The sequence below is a fragment of the Anomaloglossus baeobatrachus genome, chromosome 9 (genome assembly GCF_048569485.1).
Source record: "Anomaloglossus baeobatrachus isolate aAnoBae1 chromosome 9, aAnoBae1.hap1, whole genome shotgun sequence".
Classification (NCBI taxonomy): domain Eukaryota; kingdom Metazoa; phylum Chordata; class Amphibia; order Anura; family Aromobatidae; genus Anomaloglossus; species Anomaloglossus baeobatrachus.
In genome coordinates this window covers 29,957,257-29,980,290 of record NC_134361.1, presented here as the reverse complement: position 1 = coordinate 29,980,290, position 23,034 = coordinate 29,957,257, and the positions used below count along the sequence as shown (strand labels likewise).

Here is a 23,034-nt window from a genome sequence, read left to right as displayed (position 1 = left end):
GCACACGGCTAGGGTCTGCAGCCTGTAGCCGTATGCTTTATCTGTGCTCAGTATTACAATACGGAGGGACCCTCTTCCAAGTATTTTATTTATTTATTTTGATACCATGATACTGACCCGCAGACAGCGCCTGTGATTGGTTGCACTCAGACGCTGTCACACAGCCCCATGGCTCCTCTGCGTTCACCTCTCTAGCCCCATGCTTCCTCACCACACACCCCTCTAGCCCCACGGCTCCTCACTATTCACCTCTCTAGCCCCACGGCTCCTCACCGCTCGTCTCTCCAGCCCCATGGCTTCTCACCACTCACCTCTTCAGTCCCACAGCTTCTCACCACTCACCTCTCCAGCTCCACAACTCTCACCGCTCACCTCTTCAGCCCCACGGCTCCTCACCGCTCACTGCTCCAGCCCCACGGCTCCTCACTACTCAACTCTCCAGCCCCACAGCTTCTCACCGCTCACCTCTCCAGCCCCACGTCTCCTCACTGCTTACCTCTCCAGCCCCACGGTTTCTTACCACTCCCCTATCCAGCCCCATGGCTCCTCACTGCTCACCTCTCCAGTCCCACAACTCTCACCGCTCACCTCTCCAGCCCCACGGCTCCTCACTGCTCACCTCTCCAGTCCCACAACTCTCACCGCTCACCTCTCCAGCCCCACGGCTCCAGTCCTCACTGCTCACTGCTCCAACCCCACGGCTCCTCACCGCTCACCTCTCCAGCCCCACAGCTTCTCACCACTCACCTCTCCAGCCCCATGGCTCCGCACCACTCAAATCTCCATCCCCACGGCTCCTCACAGCTCACCTCTCCATATATAGCTCCTCACTGCCACCAGTCCATTCCGGCATGCGAAGAAACCTGGAAGCCTTGGACTAACAACTAAGGCCAAGATATGAAAATGCGACAAAGACCGGATGTGTGGCGGTGAGGGGTAGTATTAGTTTTTTTAAAATTATGTATTCTTTCAATGGCCTTGTGTTGTTCAGAAAAATAGTGGCCAACAGCGTGGGAGTGACGTACAAAAAAATTTGGAGATAAGGATTTTTGTAAAAATCGGGTATAATGCAATTTTAATTTATTCATTCACTTAACTAGACAGTCTAAAAATGTGCTAGCTTTATTTACAGCCAGAGACAATTTGGCAAATGTTAATCCTTGGGATTTGATGCAGTAAGAATGCCATTTTGCATGTCAACTTCAATGAAGTAAGCTGTGGAGTATAAAGCACCAAATTAGCAAAGAAGCATGTACCTCTTTAATGAATTTGGTGCTTTCAACTATCATGTGCCATCAACAAACATATTTGCTAGGGAGGGACTAAAGGACATTTTTGTTGAAATTTAGCCTACCTTTGCCATGTAAATTATTATGAACTTGTCTGGTGAGCTTGGCCACACCTCGTCTTAGCTTCTTTGACTGCTCTAGAGATTGGCGGAGCTCCCCAGGACTGGCAGAAAAAAAAACACAAGTCACAAAGCTGCGAGTTGAGCAAGAAAAATTGTCACATTTCAAGAAGTTTTGAACCAGAATTTTGGCAAAAACTGCTTTATGAATTGGCTCCTTAGGATGCACTGACTGGTTGCAGTTACTCAGGATCTTGAGATTACTACGAGATAGTAAAGCAGAGTTTTTAAAAATGTTATTTTTTTTTAGTTTTTATCTTTGTTCTTAGATTTCCCAAAAAAATAGTATTATGGTCATTGAATGTACTGAAAATGATAAGTTTGCGCCTCTTGTTCAAGTATTGGCCGGTAGTACAATAATTCTTATTCTTCTTATAGCGGCTTTTACATCTTTATTCCTTAAGCTGTAGATCAGGGGGTTCAGTATAGGGATGGCAGCTGCATTAAACAAAGAGAAATATTTATTGGAACCTAAATTGATGGATGACGTTGGCCTAAGATATTGGAAGACAAGAGAACCATAGAGACAAATGACCACTGTGAGGTGAGAGGAGCACGTGTAGAAGGCTTTACGTCTGCCGCTGCTAGAACGTATAGACAAGATGGTGCCAATTATAAAGACGTAGGAGATGAATGTAAGGATAAAGGGGGTAAAACCAGTAAGGACCACCCCTAAAGTGAGAATATAGAGCTCAAGAAAAAATGTGTCACTGCACGATAACTTAAGGACAGGCATAATGTCACAGAAGAAATGTTCCATCCTGTTGGATTTAAAACACGTTATGTTAATGGTACCCATAAAAACTGGTAAGCTTTCAAAAACCCCAAAAGCCAACATAAAAAAGCCAAAAGGGCACAAAGTTTAGAGTTCATGACAAGACGATAACGTAAAGGGTTACAGATCGCAACATAGCGATCATAACTCATAGCTGTCAAAATCAAGAGTTCATCACCAGTGAAGGATAAAAAGACAAAAATCTGCACAAAACATCCAAGAACCGAGACAGTGTCATCTCCCGATATAAAAGAAACAAGGATTTTATGAAGAGTGATTGTAGAACAACTAATGTCCAAGATTGATAAATTGGCCAAGAAAAAGTACATGGGTGTATGGAGATGGTGATCGAGACAAACGAGGAGGAAAATGGTTATGTTACCTCCGAGAGTGATCAGATAAATGAGCAGAACCAGGAGGAAAACATAAAACTCCGCTAAAGGCCCCTTTGAGATCCCAGAAATGATGAAATAGCTTGTTACACTCAAATTTCTATAATCCATTAAATTTGTGAAATTAAATCAGTTCAAAATTTCAACACTACAATAAAATAGATTAAAAAAATAAGTGTAAAAGTCAAAGGGGGGATTGTTATCATTGCACTTGGGGCAACATTTTTGCCCAAATTGAGACATTTCATTGTCAGAAATTCCAAACCCAAATTTATCAATGTTTTACTCTAGTTTTTATTACTGTAGAGATTCCCTCTTTCTGGTAGTCGATAGCATTCACACAGGTAATGTGGTCTGGTCCAAACATTCGAAGCTGTATTACTTTCATAAGACTCCAGTGGTTACGAAAACAAAACAGCTTCTTCCGGGCACAAAGGTATGAAAAAAATCAACAGTTCATATAGCAGTAGACAAGGAGCGGCTCGCCCATTCAGATCCCAGTCCTCTCCCTCTTAGCTTCTGGCTGAGGCTGCCATCACCAGAGGACTTTTCTTGCTTCCACACACAGACCCTGGTCTATCACTCATCCAGGCACTTCTCCTGGCTCAGTTTGGTCAATAAAAAGCCGTATCTGCTGCTCCAAGCAGCATCCACACACTGCCCGGTTCCACCACACACTGAACAGTACATCAATGTAGTTCCTGGTTGTCAACGAAAATACTTAAGTGTCTCTAATCAAGACCTGCTGTGCTAGAATTTTACCTATTTAAAAAAATGTACAAAATCAATGAGTGTAAAGGATGCTCAATATTATGTCTTACCGCATAGTTACATTCTAGGAGTAGAAGATAACAGAATATTCTCTTAGCCTCTGGTGAAACGTCACAAATGTACATGATATATGCAGCCAAGAGGAGAAGAGTAAAGTGCCCGATGCATTGACCATAAATGAATGGATCCTGGTAGTGATGGAATCAGGGGATGAAATAAATGAATGGTGGTGTTAGAGTTATTGTGTATAAATGAATGAGCCTACAAGGAGAGTATTATATAGATAAATTGTAGAATTTTAGGATTTCCCCTGTCAATAAAATCCAAAGGGATCAAAGATCTCAATGGAAGGAACCCAAAGGACACGTAATGCAAATTCTGATAAATAATACAAGAAAAAAAAACCTAAACAAGAATACAACAAACCTTTATTTAACCAGCACCAGAAATAAATTAAAGATATACTGTAGATTAATTTTAGTAGGTGTTTTTGACCCTAATTTTTATTTATCCTCAAAAAATGGCAGAGTTTCCAACTGTCCTAGATTTCGCAGGACTCCTCCTGAGCTGAAAGAGAGATTTAGAGGGGTTCCCTAGAATGATAACTATGGTACTTAAAAGGTTGTCTTAGACTTTTATAGTGATGGCCAATCCTTAAAAGAAGTCACCAAAATATCTGATCAGGGGGTTTGACACCCGACACCTAACACCTTCGCCAATCAGCTGTTCCTGATGCCAGCCAGATGTGTTGAGTTGTTGAGCTGTTCAATGCAATGAGTGTGGCCGAGTGCTGCAAACCCTCCCCTTGTTCTAATCAATAAATGCCAGATGTGCAGTTCCACTCGTAACTACTATTTCGACCAAAGTGTAGCAATTTGAACCATTTTTAATATTCAATACCAGCAAGACAAGACAATCACTGATCTCGAGGAGACTAGTCAGAGAAAACACTGCCGGCAGCCAGTGAAGGCGCTCAACACAGTGAAATCCTAGGTGCATTGCCCCCTGGGATGTATGCAAATCAAAAAGGTCCGTGGAGCCTCTGTTAGGAGTCTCGACACGGAAAATAGCCAGATATCCCTCCGGGAAGGACCTAGCCAAGGAGTGGCTATTTTTAGGAGACCACCATAACCACCATATTAAGTGGCCCTTTTAGTCAATATCCAGCTCTTCACGAGTTTAAAGATATGACAAGGGAAATACCAAGGCCAGGTATCCATCCACAGACAGCTGTTTCGGGGTATTGCCCCTCATCAGTGTGGAGTAGGATTCTGGCCAGGTGGGAGCAATGCCTAGTAGACTAGCAAGACAAGACAATCACTGATTTCGAGGAGACCAGCCAGAGAAAACACTGCCGGCAGCCAGCCAAGGCTATTTTCCTTGTCGAGACTCCTAACAGAGGCTCCACTGACATTTTTGATTTTAATATTTAATACCGATACTGTTAGACATTATTGATAAATCTCCTCCAACAACATTTTTGCGGACTCATGTAAGGGTATGTTCACACATTTTTAAGGCTGAAAAAGCCACATCTAAAACTATTTCTAAGTCATCAAGACAAAGCAATCACTGATCTCGGGGAGACCAGCTAGAGAAAACACTGCCGACAGCCATCAAAGGCGCTCAACACAGTGAAATCCTAGGTGCATTGCCCCCTGGGAAGTATGAAAATCCAAAAAGGTCTGTGGAGCTTCTGTTAGGAGTGGCCCCCACTTAATATGGTGGTTATGGTGGTCTCCTAAAAAGAGCCACTCCTTGGCTAAGTCCTTCCCGCAGGGATATCTGGCTATTTTCTTTGTTGAGACTCCTAACAGAGGCTCCACGGACCTTTTTTGATTTGTTTATTTCTAAGTCATGTAAGCTATGGTGAGGTTTTCAAGAGCGTATAGTTTTTTATGCAATTCTTGATACATTTTTTCAGCTTGGTTTATGACGTATTTTTATTTTAATGGTGTGGAAAGAAGATAGTGAGAAGCAGAGGCGTTATACTTACCAGTCTCCCGCGCGGCTGTAACACTACTTCCAGGGCTGCTCATACTATTTCTTTGGCCACCCATTAACCTTCACACATATACACTGCTTCCCCCACCCTCCAGCAATCCTGGCGTCTGTGATTTTTTGCAGTCAGACCGTGCTCCCATCCAGTTTGACAACGTGTCTGACTGCAACCCATCTCACATGTTGTGTGTGTCCCTATCGTGGTGTAAAAATTAAATAAAACAATTCGCATAGGGACGCCCAGATTATAAAAACCAGCACAAATAAAGCATATGGCTACAGGCTGCAGCCACCAGCCGTGTGCTTATCTCGACTGTGTATCAAAATAAGAGGAACCACATGTGTCTTTTTTTTAATTATTTAAATAAATAATTTTTAAAAATGGAGTGCAGTCACCCTCAAATTTGATACACAGCCATGATAAAACTGGTTTTATCAGGCTGGGGAGGTCCATGGTTATTGGGCCCCCCAGCCTAAAACTAGCAGCCTCCAAGAATTGTTGCATCCATTAGATGCAACAATCCCGGAACTTTACCCGGCTCATCCCGATTGTCCTGGTGTGGAAGCAACCAGTGTAATAAGGGTTTATTGACTCCAACTAAGCCCTATATTAGTAATGGGAGTTGTCTATGAGACCCCCCATTACTAATCTGTAAGTGTGAAAAGAAATAAAACACAAAATACAAAAATCCTTTAGGCCGCTTTACACGCTATGATTTATCGGACGATATGTCCTTGGGGTCATGGTTTTCGTGATGCACTTCCGTCGTCGTTAGCGACGTCATTGCATGTGACACCTACGAGCGACTCGGAACGATCTTAAAAATAGCCAAAATCTTTCATCATTGACACGTTGTTCAGTTTAAAAATTTTGTTTGTCGTTTCGAACGCAGCAGAAATATTGCTACGTTTGACACCCTGCCAACGACGAACAACATCGTTAGTGCGTCCGTCATCAGCAACGCGGTCGTGTCTTTACGAGCAATGCTCCACGCCTCCTCCGCTCTGATTGGGGGTACCAACTGCATTCTGAGTTGGCAGGCATGGTTGATAAGGCAGACACAAAGTTTCATTGACGTCCTTTGTGGCTGCCCGCGGTCTTGTGTGCGTTTCATTACAGAGTTGGTGCATGTAGAGGGCAAGTCAATCATACGCCAGGGTGTATGCTATGGACAAATATATGCCTCGGTCGTTGCCGGAATCGTTGGGAGGAATGCTGTGTGACGGTGTCCACACGACCGCCTTGGTCAAACAATATATCGCTGAACAATGTTGTGTCGTTTGTGAGATAGGTACGTGTGACCGCTACAAAATGACCTATGAGCGATCTCGGCAAATCGTAGCAACGATCTGGGCGTGTCATATCGCTAACGAGATCGCTAGCAATATCATTGTGTATAAAGCGGCCTTTAATTTGAAATAAAAGACAAAAAACCCACCCTCTCCCACCTCTTTATTAGCCTCAAACACCCATGACCCATGTAATCCATGTGAAGTCTCATGACGATTCTAGCTCTGCTACATGCTGAAATGACAGTACTAGGGCATAGAACATGACAGCATGCTGTGGGCTTCAGGCAGAGAATAACTGAGCCACAGCGATGAGTGGTAATGTCATTCAGTTTATTTGTGGTTAAAGCTGGAGGCTCCCATGGTACCCTACCTGTGACCGCAGGTAACCTGACCTCAGGTGACCTCATTAAACTCAGAGATCTCACTTCATTTGAAGTCACTGAGTTGACAGACCTGCTTCTCTTGGCAGAAAACCATGTCTTTTTGTTAAGAGATGCAGATTCGGTACTGAAATTTATACAGCCTATTCCTGCATCTCCTGGCAAAAAAACGCAACACTATCGCTTCAAAACCGCATTGAGCTTTGATGCATTTTTTTGCCAGAAGTTGCAGGTTTGGTGCAGGAAATAGGGTGTATAAATTTTAGCACCATTTTTATACACCTTATTCCTGCACCAAATCTGCATCTTCTGTTAAAATAATGCATCAGCTGCTTTTCTGCCAGGATATGTAGATCTGTGAACTCAGTGACCTAATTTGAGGTGAGGTTACTGAGATTAATGAGGTCACCTAAGGTCAGGTTACTTGAGGTCACAGGTGGGGCACTGTGGGAATTTCCCAGCTGTGACCACAAATAAACTGAGCGACATCATCATTCACCGCTGTAGCTCAGTCATTCACTGTCTGAAGCCCACAGCGTATGGACATCTTCTATGCCCGCATGCTGTCACTTCAGTATGTAGCAGAGCTGGAATCATCGTGGAACCTTGTGTGGATTACTGCATCATCATCTCCATCCATATGGCCTGGATAATCCACCACACCAGCTGAGCAGATAAAGATAGAAGATGACAAGTGCATTGCAAAAAAAAAAATCATTCGTTCTTTAAGGCCTGAAACACACATCTGTTTAAAACACGCACGTGCCGCGAGACACGTATTTTCCCTGCGTGTTGCGTGTGGTAAGTACGTGTCTCGGGTACAGGAGAACCGGTAATTTGCATACTCATGTGGTCCGCGCTGCTGTCCAGGGTCCTGATCTTCGGCTACAGTCCCGCACACTCCCCGCTGACGCTGCTTCTGGCCGAGCGGAGGGGTGGAGATCAGCACGCCCACCTCCTTTACACGTTCATAACGAGCGGCGGCCGGCAGGAACAGTTTGCAGCGGTAGAATCTGCGGGGCTGGTGGAGGTGAATATTTGTTTTTTTTATTTTTAAATTACTGACATGTGTTCTCCGGTACGTGTCACACGGGCCCGCATCCACACTACATTCGTCAAGGGGGTTTAGGGCAAGTTACATCAAGCCCAGATTTCAAGCCCCGCTGTGACCCCTCCAATAAGAAATTGCTGTGTAAAGCATTGGAAGATCATCTAAATGGGTGAAACCCTTCCTTATTATTGCTTTTTCTGTGTGTTGATTATTTGGTAAAGAGGTTAAAGTTGTATCCTGCTATCAGTGGTTGTGGGATTGGTATATCCAGTATTGCATATACATCATACGTTAATGGTGGGACCACTGTTCCTCATCCCCTGTACTACTACCTTGCATACTGACAGCTTGATCCTAATACCCCTAACACACACAGTTTTTATCCCCTAATGGTAGTTGCCTAAAGGTACCCTGACACGGTGTGGGAATACGGGCCTTTGGCTACCCGCAGGGTGATCCAAAGTGTACTTTTTTAATATATTGCACAATTTTAATGAGTAAGATTAAAAGCTAAGTTTTACATTTAATTCCTCACTGGTGCTATCCAATGATCTTGCTTGACAGCAATCTATTGAAAATAAAAGAAGGGTTTCCAATGCAAGTTTTGTAATGATCAAGAACATGGACAAATTGCATGTTAAGGTATTGAAATTCAGAGGCATTTGCTCCACCAAGGTACAATGAAGAAGTAATCTACACTCAAACTTTAATCTACACTTAAATTTTCAATGGCTATGTCCTTCATGTGCACATGAGTACTGCAGTCCATTCAATGACCTTTGTGGTAAGGCTGGCATCCATGAGCGGTGGTCGCTGAGGTCAGTAATTGACTACCGTGGTCTTGGACATGTGCACGCTATATGCTCTCTGATAGAACTAAGGGGATACCAGAGGGGACAACCAGAGTGACTAGAGGAAACAACCTGGGAGATCTGTATCCGGCTCATAAATCTTAACAGCTCATATGTGTTAAGAAAAACATCAATTTCTCTGGAACCAATAGATGCAGGCCAAATTGGTGAGATCCACATCTTCTTCGAGAACAAGGCCCCATGCCCTCCCCATGAATACGGTAGGACTTAAAACTAAAAGACATTTACTATAAATATTCCAGATGTGAACAAAACCCTAAGTTTACATTTTACTAGTATTAAGCTTATACCCTTCATCTCCTACACCCTAATTTTCCAAAGTCAAAGGCAATACGTTGTGACAATACCTTCAAGAACATCACACAATTTAAACCACGCTTCAGGAGGTTCATTCTTTTAATGATAAAAAATATCATAATTCTCTAAATAATTGTTATTTCTAATCAGATCTAACATGTATTTTCTCTCGAATGTTCCTCTCTGGCTTCAGAATGATTGTGTAGCATTTTGGAATAAAGATGCAGACCAGAAGCCCAAAACTTGATGTCAAGATAGCAAACAGCTCAACGGCCACCAAATATTTGCCTTTGGTCGTAAGGTACACTGGTATGAAGGTGATCCAGACAGCACAGAAGACCAACATGCTAAAAGTTATATGATGGGCCTCATTATATCGGTCAGGTAGCTTCCTGATACAGAAGGCCAGTACAAAACTGAAGAACGCCAGAAGACCGATGTATCCAAGAGCCATGTAGAACGCCAAGCTTGACCCTTCATTACACTGTAATATTATCTTCCCTAATTCGGTATGTCTATCTAACTCTGGAAAAGGTGGCCATCGACTCAACCAAACACTACAGATTGTAACTTGATTTAGACAGCAGAACAATATGATGAATTTAAGGAATGGGAATTTGGGCCACAATTTACTTTCAGGCCTGGTGGATGTGAAGGCCATAAAAACCGCAATATTCTTGGCTAGAGTTGAGGAAACAGATACAGTGAACACAATACAAAAAGTCACTTGTCTCGAGATGCAGCTTAGAGCTGATGGTCGGCCGATGAACATCAGAGTGCACAGAAAGGAGATCATAAGCGATAAGAGCAGAATGTAACTCAGATCCCGGTTACTGGCTTTGACTATGGGGGTGTCTCTATACGCTGTAAATATGCCCAGTACTACTACTGATATGGTAAAGCAGACGGCAGAAGATGTTGTAAGTGTTATTCCTATGGGATCCGAGAATGATAGGAAAGTGACCATTTTTGGAACACATTTATCTCTTCTTAAATTTGGCCATTCATTTTCGTGGCAGAAAATACAATTCTCTATATCTAAAAAAAACAAACAAAAAAAGTTAAATATTTGAGATGCAGACAGAATTTCCATTTTAAACATTTTAGGACAAAAAAAATTCATTACAGCGATTGGCAAAAGGTTTGGTAACTGACACCTTTCTTCTTTAATTACTGCTGTGTTATTGAAATTGTTATTTTAAGGACTTCATTTAGATAAATGGGGAATGTATTACAGGTGAGCCATGCATGGTTGATCTCACCTCTCCTCAAACCAGAACTTTTGTCCCATGTTTGGTATTTGTCTCCCTGATTTCACCAAATGACCAAATCAGATCCAACTGTTCCACTGTTGTCAGTGTATTGAGGTCAATCCTATTACTAGAATATTATGTCTGACCCAGACTTGCTTCTGGAGTATTGCACCTTTGAATCTATTCCTTGATAACAGTAGTTTGACCCAGGAATACACTGAATACATCTTCAATGACGTCTAACATCCTGAGCAGAGACGGGCAAATCTTTTTGAAATTCAAATGTGAGAGGTTTGCTGAATTTTGTTAAAAATTCAAATTGTGGTAAAGAAATTTTTCAGCAAAATTCAATAGTGAAGCGCCTTTAATTGCCCAGAAAAGATGTATATAACACTCTGAGGTCTCCATGGGGTTCATTGAACCCCTTTTAAGCTCTTTTAGACAAGCACAAATTAAGTAATATTAAAGTGACCTCCACCTACAGTATATGGCTAAGGAAAAGTTAATGGTAACCAGTAATAACCAACACCTGTATTCAGGTGACACATGGATTTAATATCGGACTATCACAATTAAGAAGAGAGCAGTAGAGTTGAGCGCGGTTCGCGGTTCGAGGTTCTCCAGTTCGCGGCTCGAGTGATTTTGGGGGCTGTTCTAGATCGAACTAGAACTCAAGCTTTTTGCTAAAGCTCGATAGTTCTAGATACGTTCAAGAACAGTTCTAGCAGCAAAAAGACAAGCTAATTACTAGCTGGCTTTCCACTGTAATAGTGTAAGTCACTCTGTAACTCACACTATTATGAAATTTCAGTGTATAGTGTGCGGGAACAGCGCATTCAGATCACTGCTGTTTGGATAATGGCGATCGCCATTTTTTTTTTTTTCCTTGTCTTCCTTCCCTAAGCGCGCGCGTGTAGTGGGGCGGGCCAGCATGTCAGCCAATCCCAGACACACACACAGCTAAGTGGACTTTTAGCCAGAGAAGCAACGGCATGTGTGATAGGATGTCCATGTCACATGTCCCTGCATTATAAAATCGAGTATCTGCCCGTCCGGACGCCATTATCTCTTCTGCGTCTGGGTGTCAGTCACCGCTGGCGCAGCGCCTATCTCCGATACTGCTGTGTACGCTCTATACACAGCGCTGTACAGAATAGGGATAGCACTTTCTATCAGTCCTTTTAAGGGCTAATACCGGCAGGGTCAGAGCCATAGGTGACAGTCAGGGCAGTGAAAACAGATTTTAACAGCTACACAAGATGACAGCATCTGTGTAGCTAAGGTCAGGGATTTCCTCACTGCATTTCCCCATTAGGAGGGATAGAAAGGGAGGCTTCCTTTGCTGCTGCCAGTTTAAGGGCCGTAGTTGCATTGTCAGGGATAATTATTGTTGTTTATTCTGCTGTTAATAAAGCTAGACCACCGCTGAAATCTACACCACCTCTCAATTTTTACTTCCACATTTTAAGTGCACAATCTTGTCGCAATCAAAATGAGTGGCAAAATGACAGATGCTGGTGGAAAGGGGAAGAGGCGTGTTGGAAAAGGAAAAAAAGGGTTTGTCTGTGGGGAAGGTGGCAAAGCTCCATTAACATCTGCTGAAGATAGACCATCTTCCAGCAAAAGTAAGATGTCTACTACTTACCGTGGACAATCCGATGTGCTCCCTTTTTTACGGACACGAACAACTGGAACAAAGGTAGATGATGGCCAAAAAAGGAAAATGCTTGAATGGATCTCAAGTGGTCCAACAAGTGCTCTCTCCGCCACCTCAACTACCGCATCCAAAAAACACCAGTCCTCTGAGTTGTCAGCCCAATCACACTTGTATTCTCCCAGCTGTGAAGTCTCCATCCGCCCTGCACAGTATGGTGGAACTGAGATGGCTGAGTCTGCAGAGCTGTTCAGTCACACTATAGCCTGGGAATCAGAAGTCTGCCCCCAAGCTACAGTGAGTACAGACCAGGAAATGGTCTGCAGTGATGCCCAGAACCCTTGTGACTCTGATTCAGGCCGTGAGGACCACGTTTCTGAGCATAATGTTGACCCTTTTTCACAAACTGTAACACCTGTTGTTATAGACAATGAGGAACATACTGATGACGATGAGACGCAGATACCAGATTGGGATGATAACTTAAATATTCGGTCAGGGCAAGAAGAGGCTCGGTCTGAGGGTGAGGGGAGTGCAAACACAACAATTGATGAGGAAGTTCTAGATCCCACCTACTGTCAACCCACAGTCAGGCACTCGAGGAGGTCAACAGAGGCGGTGGAGGATGGATGCAACCGATGACAAAGTTACCATGCGCCTTCCTGGACAGAGTCGGAGCACTGGTAGCACGTCTCAGCAGGTTGCATGCCCTCCAAGCCTTGCCTAGCCTGGTCCTTTTTTGACATAGCAAAAGATCGCCCAAATTATGTGATCTGTAAAATTTGTCGTGATTCTATTAGTAGAGGGCAAAACCTCAGCAGTTTGACAACTTCTTCCATGAATCGTCACATGAATAAATATCATATGTCCCAATGGGAAGCTCACGGTGCTGCAATGCAGCCTAGCGGAGCGAACCATCCACCGCCTGCCCCTTCCAGTGCATCCGCGCGCTCTTCATCTTCTAGGACTGTGGGGACAGTTGTCACACCTGGTTTTCCACACACAACTTCCACCACTGTAACCGCAACAGGCAGTTTTCTTGGTAGGTCATCAGTTGGTTTGGAAGGGGAAACAAGTACGTGTGTACAGCTCTCTCAGACATCGATAGCACCAATGTTGGATGAAGGCAACATCATGTCTACGCCTGCACTTTCCTCACAAAGCTGCATTTTTCCAGGGACACCCTACTCAACACTGTCTACACACTGCAGCCAGATCTCTGTCCCTCAGATATGGACAAATAAAAGGCCATTTCCTGCGACCCATGACAAAGCTAAGAGGTTGACTTTATCCCTCTGTAAGTTCTTGGCTACCGAAATGCTGCCTTTCCGCCTGGTGGACACACAGGATTTTAGAGACCTTATGTCTGTCGCTGTGCCCCAGTACCAGATGCCCAGTCGCCACTACTTCTCTAAGAAAGGTGTGCCCGCGCTACACCAGCATGTCGCACACAACATCACCACTTCCTTGAGAAACTCTGTGTGTGAACGGGTGCATTTCACCACCGATACTTGGACCAGTAAGCATGGACAGGGACGTTACATGTCGCTGACTGGGCACTGGGTAACTATGGTGATAGATGGTGAAGGGTCTGCTGGTTAAGTCTTGCCGTCCCCACGACTTGTGTGTCAATCCTCTGTCTGTCCAAGTTCCGCCACTGCTTCTGCCTCCTCCACCTCATCTGGGTCCTCCACCTCCACCCCAAGCCTGCCTGGTCAGGCCACCAGCGTTCTCACTGCGCAGAAGGAATCACGCACCCCTCATTACTATGCTGGCAGCAGAGCACAACGGCATCAGGCGGTCTTTAGCTTGACATGTCTTGGAAATAAGAGTCACACAGCGACTGAGTTGTGGGCAGCTCTGGAAACTGAGTTTAATAAATGGTTGTCTCCACTCAACCTGCAGCCTGGTAAGGCCATGTGCGACAATGCTGCAAACCTGGGTGCGGCCCTTCGCCTGGGCAAGGTGACACACGTGCCTTGTATGGCTCACGTGTTGAACCTTGTTGTCCAGCAATTTTTAACACACTATCCCGGCCTAGATGGCCTTGTGACCAGGGCACGAAAACTGTCTGCTCACTTCCGCCGTTCAACCGCCGCAGCTGAGCGACTTGCATCGCTCCAGAAGTCTTTCAGTCTGCCGGTTCATCGCCTGAAATGCGATGTGGCGACACGCTGGAATTCAACTCTCCACATGTTACAGCGACTGTGGCAGCACCGCCGAGCCCTGGTGCAATACGTCATGACGTATAGCCTGGGCCAACAAGATGCAGAGGTGGGGCAGATCACCCTGATGGAGTGGTCTCAGATCAAGGACCTATGCACCCTTCTGCACAGTTTCGACATGGCGACGAATATGTTTAGCGCTGACAATGCCATTATCAGCATGACGATTCCAGTCATTTACAGTTTCGACATGGCAACGAATATGTTTAGCATAAATGACAATTCCAGTCATTTACATGCTGGAGCACACGCTAAACACTATTCGGAGTCTGGGGGTGGGACAACAGGAAGGGGAGGAACTACAGGAGGATTCATATGCGCAAGACACAACAACATCACCAAGGTCCAGATGTTCATCATCACCAATGCGGCAGGCATGGGACCATGGGGGACAGGGATCAACAAGGGCGCATGGTAGCAGGCGAAATGTTGAGGAAGGTGCAGGAGAACATGAAGAAATGGAGGACGAACTGTCCATGGACATGGAAGACTCAGCGGATGAGGGAGACCTTGGTCAAATTTCAGTTGAAAGAGGTTGGGGGGAGATGTCAGAGGAAGAAAGAACGGTTAGCACCTCTATGCCACAAACACAGCGTGGGCTTGGTCCGCAAGGCCGCGCAAGACACATGAGCGCCTTCTTGCTGCACTACCTCCAACATGACCCTCGTATTGTCGAAATTAGAAGTGATGATGACTACTGGCTTGCCACACTATTAGATCCCCGGTACAAGTCCAAATTTTGGGACATAATTCCAGCCATAGAAAGGGACGCACGTATGCAGGAGTATCAGCAGAAGCTGTTACTCGATCTTATCTCGGCTTTTCCACCAAAAAACCGTGCAGGTGCAGGGAGTGAATCTCCCAGTTGTAACTTGACAAACATGGGACGGTCTCGTCATCTTCAACAGTCTACCCGTACCAGTAGCATCGTATCTGGTGCTGGTAACAGCAATTTTATTGAATCTTTTCATAATTTTTTTAGACCCTCCTTTGCAAGGCCACCAGAGACAACAAGTCTGACACATAGTCAACGGCTGGAGAGGATGATACAGGAGTATCTCCAAATGAATATCGATGCCATGACTTTGCAAATGGAGCCTTGCTCATTTTGGGCTTCAAATCTTGAAAAATGGTCAGAGCTCTCAACTTACGCCTTGGAGATTTTGTCGTGTCCAGCTGCCAGCGTTGTCTCTGAACGTGTCTTCAGTGCTGCTGGGTGTGTGCTGACAGATAAGCGCACGCGTCTGTCCAGTGACAATGTGGACAGACTAACGTTCATCAAAATGATCTAGTCATGGATCCACAAGGAATTTACTACCCCTGTGTCATCCTGGGGAGAGTAAATGCTTGTGGATTTGGAATGTGCTTGATGCAAATCAAAACATCCTGTTTGCAACTAGGGCACAACTGCTGCCACTGAAGGGGTGTCTGTGTGGCCCAATTTTTGGAAAAAAGGGAGACTCCGCTTGGAGTAACCCTTGCTTACATTGTTTTTAAAAATGATCCAAGATGCAGAGCGCTGGGATCAGGAAAGACTTTGCTACCTACCCCGGTGTCATCCTGGGGACGGTTAATTATGGCGTATTTTTGAATGTGCTTGATGCAAATCTACCTGTGAAATGTACAACTGAGGCACAAGTGCTGCCACTGATGGGGTGGGTGTCTGTGTGGCCCAATTTTTGGAAAAAAGGGAGACTCCGCTTGGAGTCACCTTGCGGTGTTTTATATGATTTTAGAAGGGCGTACCATGCCTATATCTGTGTCTCCTCCTCTTTTTCCTTGTCCAGCTGTTTTGTTTTCGCATGAGTATATGTCCTTGTCACTTTCCCATGTGTTTGTGTTGTGTTGTGAGTTGTTTGTCACCTTTTGGACACCTTTGAGGGTGTTTTATAGGTGTTTTTATGTGTTTGTGATTGCCTGCCATTGTTTCCTATGTGGTTCGAGTTCGGTTCGTCGAACATTCGCCGAACTGAACTCGAAGGAGACCTCCGTTCGACGAACCGAACTCGAGCCGAACCACGGCCGGTTCGCTCATCTCTAGTGAGCAGTTTTATTTTTTTTTTTACAACATGCAGATTTTGTGAGCTACAGTTGTATTTACATTTCTGGAATATGAAGGTATTTCTTTTGTCTAAAAAAGAAACTTGCCCATCTCGCAAGTTAGTTAGTACACATGGCACACAAGACTTGGTTTTACGATTTTTATTTAGATTTGCAAAAATAAAGAGGAATATTAAACTGCCCTCCTTGTTGTGAAGAATTAAAAAAATGCTGTTATTAAGGGTCTGTTGTGCTGATACTGCATGTATGTCATAGAGCTATCAATTCACAGTCACACTGACTATGCAGCTCCAGCACTTCTCTATCACTTTGGATTATTTTTTACAGACTGAGACTACCACTCCTGTTTTCAAGATTTAGATTAGGTCTTTTTCTATCCCTGTATGTAATGAGCTTTGCACTCTGACCTTCTATCCCTAAGGTGTATAAAGCTAAAGTGGAGCTGCTTGGTGTTAGGTAAGACCCCTTAATGGGTCACAACTGCTGCCAGCGATGACCAAATGCGGAGGGGGTTCCGGTCACCCCCCTGCTTCTCCCAACCTTAATGAGATACAGAATGAGACAGGTATCTGCACATAAGGCAAAAAAGTGTGCGCTTTGAATTGAACATTTATTGAAACATACAGGTTTTTATCAAGCTAATAGGGGCGTAGCGATGCCGTGTACGAGGGCATAACTACATTTTGTTTCTCAGCATAAGTGTAAAGTTCATTTCCCAGCAAAGCATGACCAAGGTTCATTTCTCATAACTGAGTTTGTCCTTGGCTAAGCACAAGTCTTATCTGTCCTCGGCAAGACATAACTTTCAGCGTCCTTGGTTCTTTCTCCGAGCCTGGAACGTAGAATCTGTTTGTGCTCTTCGCAAGCAGCGTGATCTATCTATTAAATTTTAGTTAACTCTTTCCTCACATTGGTGAGCCCTTATCTTTTATTCTGGCTGTGATAGCCCCCCTCATTGGATGTTTCAGATCATGTGATGCGATAGCTGTATGGAATAATAGGGAAGCCCACATGGATACACCAGACATCATCAGCCCACTCTTTGGCTTTTGTAGTCTTCAGTAGTGTGTGAAATCGCTTTGGACAATTTTTTTTTCATCCTTAATTATTGAAAATTGTACAAATTAATAGGGACCCTCAAATTACAGAAAATGTAAATTGATCTTGATCTGCAGTGGATTAATCTACTTATTTCTTCTAACCATGACTGCTCTCCTGGCTATGACTCCTGGATTCAGTCCTGATTTTTTTCTTGCTTTAATTATTATTATTATTTATTATTATAGCGTCATTTATTCCAGGGTGATTTACAAGTGAAAAGGGTATACATAAAAACAAGTACAACAATCATTAACAATACAAAACAGACTGGTACAGGAGGAGAGAGGACCTTTTGGTCATTCTAGTTGACTTTTTGGTTCATCTGCCTTCTAGTTAGTTCATGAAGTATATTTTTTATACTCACTGTATAAATAAAAACATTGACAAGATTAGAGTCAAGCTGCCAAATGGACAAGACAACAGGTCATTTCCAGTTTCGATTTGACCAACATACCTCACGCTTTTTGGAACGGTCTACACAGCCGATATATGTCACTGGACAAGAATGACAGAAAGCCAGAGGAATTATGGACACATATAGGGACTATTATTACTGAAGAAGCCAGGACGACAGTAAACAAGAGGCAGAAGAAACCCCCACAGCCATGGTTAACAGAAGACACTCTTAAGATCAATGAAGAAAGATGAATGGCAAAAGGAAAAGGCAACAAGCAGAACTCAGACAAGATCGATATAAAACTAATCAGAGCCACTCAAGCAGACAAAGAATTTTATTACCAAAGGATATGTACAGAGGTAGAAAAGGAACATCTGAAGGGCAAGACCAGGAAGGCATACCAAAAGGTCAAAGAGATACAATGATAGTTTCAGCCAAGAATGGGAATGTTGAAAGATGCCAATGGGAAAATACTACCTGAGGTTAAACAGATTAGGGAAAAAAATACAAGGAGCTTCTCTACAAGAATGACTCAGTGTTCCGTGAAGAAATAGACTGGAAGTGATAGAGAACCGAACATTTTGAAACACAAAGTCATTGCTGAAATTAACCTTCTGTCAAAAAACAAAGCGTCTGGATGTGACAGTATTCCAATAGAACTAATAAAGTCTTCTGAAGCAGCAGTTAATGTCATCATATGTCGGTGTCAGCAGATATGGACAACTGGTAAATGACCCAAGGACTGAACAGGATTGGTGTTTATTCCTTTTCCAAAGAAGGGAGATGCTTCCAACTGTGGAAACTTTCAGACTATTGCACTCATACCTCATCCCACCAAAATACTACTGAGGATCCTACAAAGATGGCCATAGCTTTACTGTGACCCAGAGCTGCCAGAGGATTAAGTAGGATTCAGAACAGGCAGAGGAACTAGAGATTAAATATTAGATGGACGATTGAAAAGGCCAAAGAGTAAAACAAGGAGATCTATTTTTGTTTCATTGACTACATACCGCAAATCCTTCAGTCAGAAACTATGGAATACCATGAAGGATATGGGGGTACCAAACCATCTGATCAGCCTCACTAGGATTCTTTACATAGCCATAGGCATGGTTCAAAATAAAGCGAGGCGTCAAACAAGGTTGCATCCTTTCACCATTTCTTGTCAGTTAATATGCAGAAGTTATTTTCAGGAAGGACTCAAAATTGCTGGACAAATTCTTCAACAATCTTAAATATACACACAGTACAACATTAACAGCAACAAGCGTAGATGGAATGAAAGACTTTTTACAGAGTGTCATGATGGAAAGCTCAAACATGGGACTCCTACTTAAAAGAAAAAAGGCAAAGATATTGACTACTTCCAGGTTCGACCAGGACACATGTAAGATGGACGGTGACAAACTGAAGTTGCAAAGGACTTAAACCTATTTGGATTAATGATTGCTCAGGATGCAGTGATGACATTGAAAGTCAATAGGAGAATAGCTATGGGCAAATCAACAATGAAGCCAAGTTACTTGGAGAAGCTCTTTAAATAGAGGAACATTTTACTGTTCTAAAAAAGCAAAAAAGAAAATATCATTACTTACAGCAAGATGGAATTGCAGCTGTATATTGCTCAGGCCAAAAGACTACTACTACTCCAGCAGGATACAGCTAAACCCCCACTAGGTGGAGGCAACACAGGTGCAGGTGGAGCCATTCACACTCACTTCCAAATATGGAGGAGGTGATGGCTGGATGGTAAAACTGCACACTGGTGGCTTGCATAGAGCACTGTTCACACTAGCAGACGCACAGTCACAAACCCGCAGCCTATTAGGTGACGCCCATACTTTTAGATCAGGCGGGCTGCCAAGCCGTACCCCCACTGCGCGCTACGTAGGGACAGAAACTCTGATAGCAAGGCCTAACAAAAAGGGGCCTGGCTGTATCCTGTACAAAAAAGTTTTTGAGGTTTTTTGTTAGCGTTATGGCCATAAGACGTAAGCCTACAACCCTCGTCACGGGAACCTCATGCTTGTAGGTCCCTACACTAGATATAAATCTAAAAAAGCAAAAAAGAAAATATCATTACTTACAGCAAGATGGAATTGCAGCTGTATATTGCTCAGGCCAAAAGACTACTACTACTCCAGCAGGATACAGCTAAACCCCCACTAGGTGGAGGCAACACAGGTGCAGGTGGAGCCATTCACACTCACTTCCAAATATGGAGGAGGTGATGGCTGGATGGTAAAACTGCACACTGGTGGCTTGCATAGAGCACTGTTCACACTAGCAGACGCACAGTCACAAACCCGCAGCCTATTAGGTGACGCCCATACTTTTAGATCAGGCGGGCTGCCAAGCCGTACCCCCACTGCGCGCTACGTAGGGACAGAAACTCTGATAGCAAGGCCTAACAAAAAGGGGCCTGGCTGTATCCTGTACAAAAAAGTTTTTGAGGTTTTTTGTTAGCGTTATGGCCATAAGACGTAAGCCTACAACCCTCGTCACGGGAACCTCATGCTTGTAGGTCCCTACACTATATATAAATCTAAAATCTTGCTTTTTTAGATTTATATATAGTGTAGGGACCTACAAGCATGAGGTTCCCGTGACGAGGGTTGTAGGCTTACGTCTTATGGCCATAACGCTAACAAAAAACCTCAAAAACTTTTTTGTACAGGATACAGCCAGGCCCCTTTTTGTTAGGCCTTGCTATCAGAGTTTCTGTCCCTACGTAGCGCGCAGTGGGGGTACGGCTTGGCAGCCCGCCTGATCTAAAAGTATGGGCGTCACCTAATAGGCTGCGGGTTTGTGACTGTGCGTCTGCTAGTGTGAACAGTGCTCTATGCAAGCCACCAGTGTGCAGTTTTACCATCCAGCCATCACCTCCTCCATATTTGGAAGTGAGTGTGAATGGCTCCACCTGCACCTGTGTTGCCTCCACCTAGTGGGGGTTTAGCTGTATCCTGCTGGAGTAGTAGTAGTCTTTTGGCCTGAGCAATATACAGCTGCAATTCCATCTTGCTGTAAGTAATGATATTTTCCTTTTTGCTTTTTTAGATTTATATATAGTGTAGGGACCTACAAGCATGAGGTTCCCGTGACGAGGGTTGTAGGCTTACGTCTTATGGCCATAACGCTAACAAAAAACCTCAAAAACTTTTTTGTACAGGATACAGCCAGGCCCCTTTTTGTTAGGCCTTGCTATCAGAGTTTCTGTCCCTACGTAGCGCGCAGTGGGGGTACGGCTTGGCAGCCCGCCTGATCTAAAAGTATGGGCGTCACCTAATAGGCTGCGGGTTTGTGACTGTGCGTCTGCTAGTGTGAACAGTGCTCTATGCAAGCCACCAGTGTGCAGTTTTACCATCCAGCCATCACCTCCTCCATATTTGGAAGTGAGTGTGAATGGCTCCACCTGCACCTGTGTTGCCTCCACCTAGTGGGGGTTTAGCTGTATCCTGCTGGAGTAGTAGTAGTCTTTTGGCCTGAGCAATATACAGCTGCAATTCCATCTTGCTGTAAGTAATGATATTTTCTTTTTTGCTTTTTTAGATTTATATATAGTGTAGGGACCTACAAGCATGAGGTTCCCGTGACGAGGGTTGTAGGCTTACGTCTTATGGCCATAACGCTAACAAAAAACCTCAAAAACTTTTTTGTACAGGATACAGCCAGGCCCCTTTTTGTTAGGCCTTGCTATCAGAGTTTCTGTCCCTACGTAGCGCGCAGTGGGGGTACGGCTTGGCAGCCCGCCTGATCTAAAAGTATGGGCGTCACCTAATAGGCTGCGGGTTTGTGACTGTGCGTCTGCTAGTGTGAACAGTGCTCTATGCAAGCCACCAATGTGCAGTTTTACCATCCAGCCATCACCTCCTCCATATTTGGAAGTGAGTGTGAATGGCTCCACCTGCACCTGTGTTGCCTCCACCTAGTGGGGGTTTAGCTGTATCCTGCTGGAGTAGTAGTAGTCTTTTGGCCTGAGCAATATACAGCTGCAATTCCATCTTGCTGTAAGTAACATTTTACTGTTGTTGAAGACACGGCTTGTACATAGTCTGGTCTCGGCTCATACATAGTCTGGTCTTTCTTTAGTAACATCCAGATGCAAAACTTGGATGATAAAGAAACAAAACAGAAGGAGAATCAATGCCTTTGAAATAGGGTTTTGATGAAGTATGCTATCAATACTTTGGATGACAACAACAAACAAATCAATCTTGAAACAATTTAAGCCAGATGTGTCACTGAAAGCAAGGATCACCAAACTATGACTTGCCTACTTTGGACACATCATATGAAGATACCAATTACTGGAGAGGGACATCATGGTTGGAAGAATAGAAGGAACAAGGCAAAAGAGGGAGACCAGCAACCTGATGGCTTGATACTGTCAAGATGACAGCAGAGATTACCTTGATGGACCTATGTAGGCTTACACAAGCTAAATCTTTCTACAGGGCATTGATCCATCAAGTCCCCACGGCTTAAGAGAGATCAAGGCCATTAAATAATAAATAATTGAAAAAGAGGGATTAAAACATGATCATTTCCTAAACGTAATCTAGATCAACCCACCAGTTATATTTGAGATTTCTCCAGCTGAACAGGAAACACAGTCGTAACAGCAGATAGGTTCTCCTTCTCGACCAGATTTTCGAAATCCTGGTGGACAGCTCTTTGTGCACACTGATCGAGGGATCTGCAAGTTTAGGACATAAAAACATGTTTTGTAAAATGTTTATGTGAAGTGATATTTGATGACTTTTCCCGCCTTGAATGTATTTTGTCATAAGGATCAACCCCGCCTCTCCATATTTAGATTTTCAAAAGGTAAATCCATCGACACCTTTATATCTTTTGTCAGTTGCTTCATTCTTGAGAAACTAGTGTTTCAATTCACATGACAAAAATATGTTAAGTGCTTTGGACATGACAGTGCACTTCCCGTGTTTCTATTTCCCAAGGTTGTTTCTTCACCCAGATTAATTGATAATTCACTTGTCTATGTGATGTCAAAGCAAGGAAATCAGACAGTGAGCTATCAATCAAACTAAGCCATTGATGATGGGTGATGATTATTGCAAATGGAGTTTTGCGTATTAC

At 43.8% G+C, this 23,034-nt stretch overlaps 2 protein-coding genes across 2 annotated transcripts in view; both read right to left on the bottom strand.

Annotated features, from left to right (window-relative positions):
* Positions 1–1,742: 1,742 nt before the first annotated feature.
* LOC142251774 (olfactory receptor 5V1-like) lies at positions 1,743–2,686 on the bottom strand. The gene is given in 2 exon segments (XM_075324825.1): positions 1,743–2,227; positions 2,230–2,686. Coding segments are annotated over 2 exon segments (942 nt in total).
* A 6,696-nt stretch (positions 2,687–9,382) lies between these two features.
* LOC142251773 (vomeronasal type-2 receptor 26-like) overlaps positions 9,383–23,034 on the bottom strand; it is a 46,465-nt gene continuing 32,813 nt past the window's right edge. The window contains exons 8-9 of the mRNA XM_075324823.1: positions 22,507–22,630; positions 9,383–10,278 (exon numbers count right to left, since the gene is read on the bottom strand). Coding sequence (XP_075180938.1) covers positions 9,383–10,278; positions 22,507–22,630 — 1,020 coding nt within the window. The remainder of the gene's footprint in view (positions 10,279–22,506; positions 22,631–23,034) is intronic.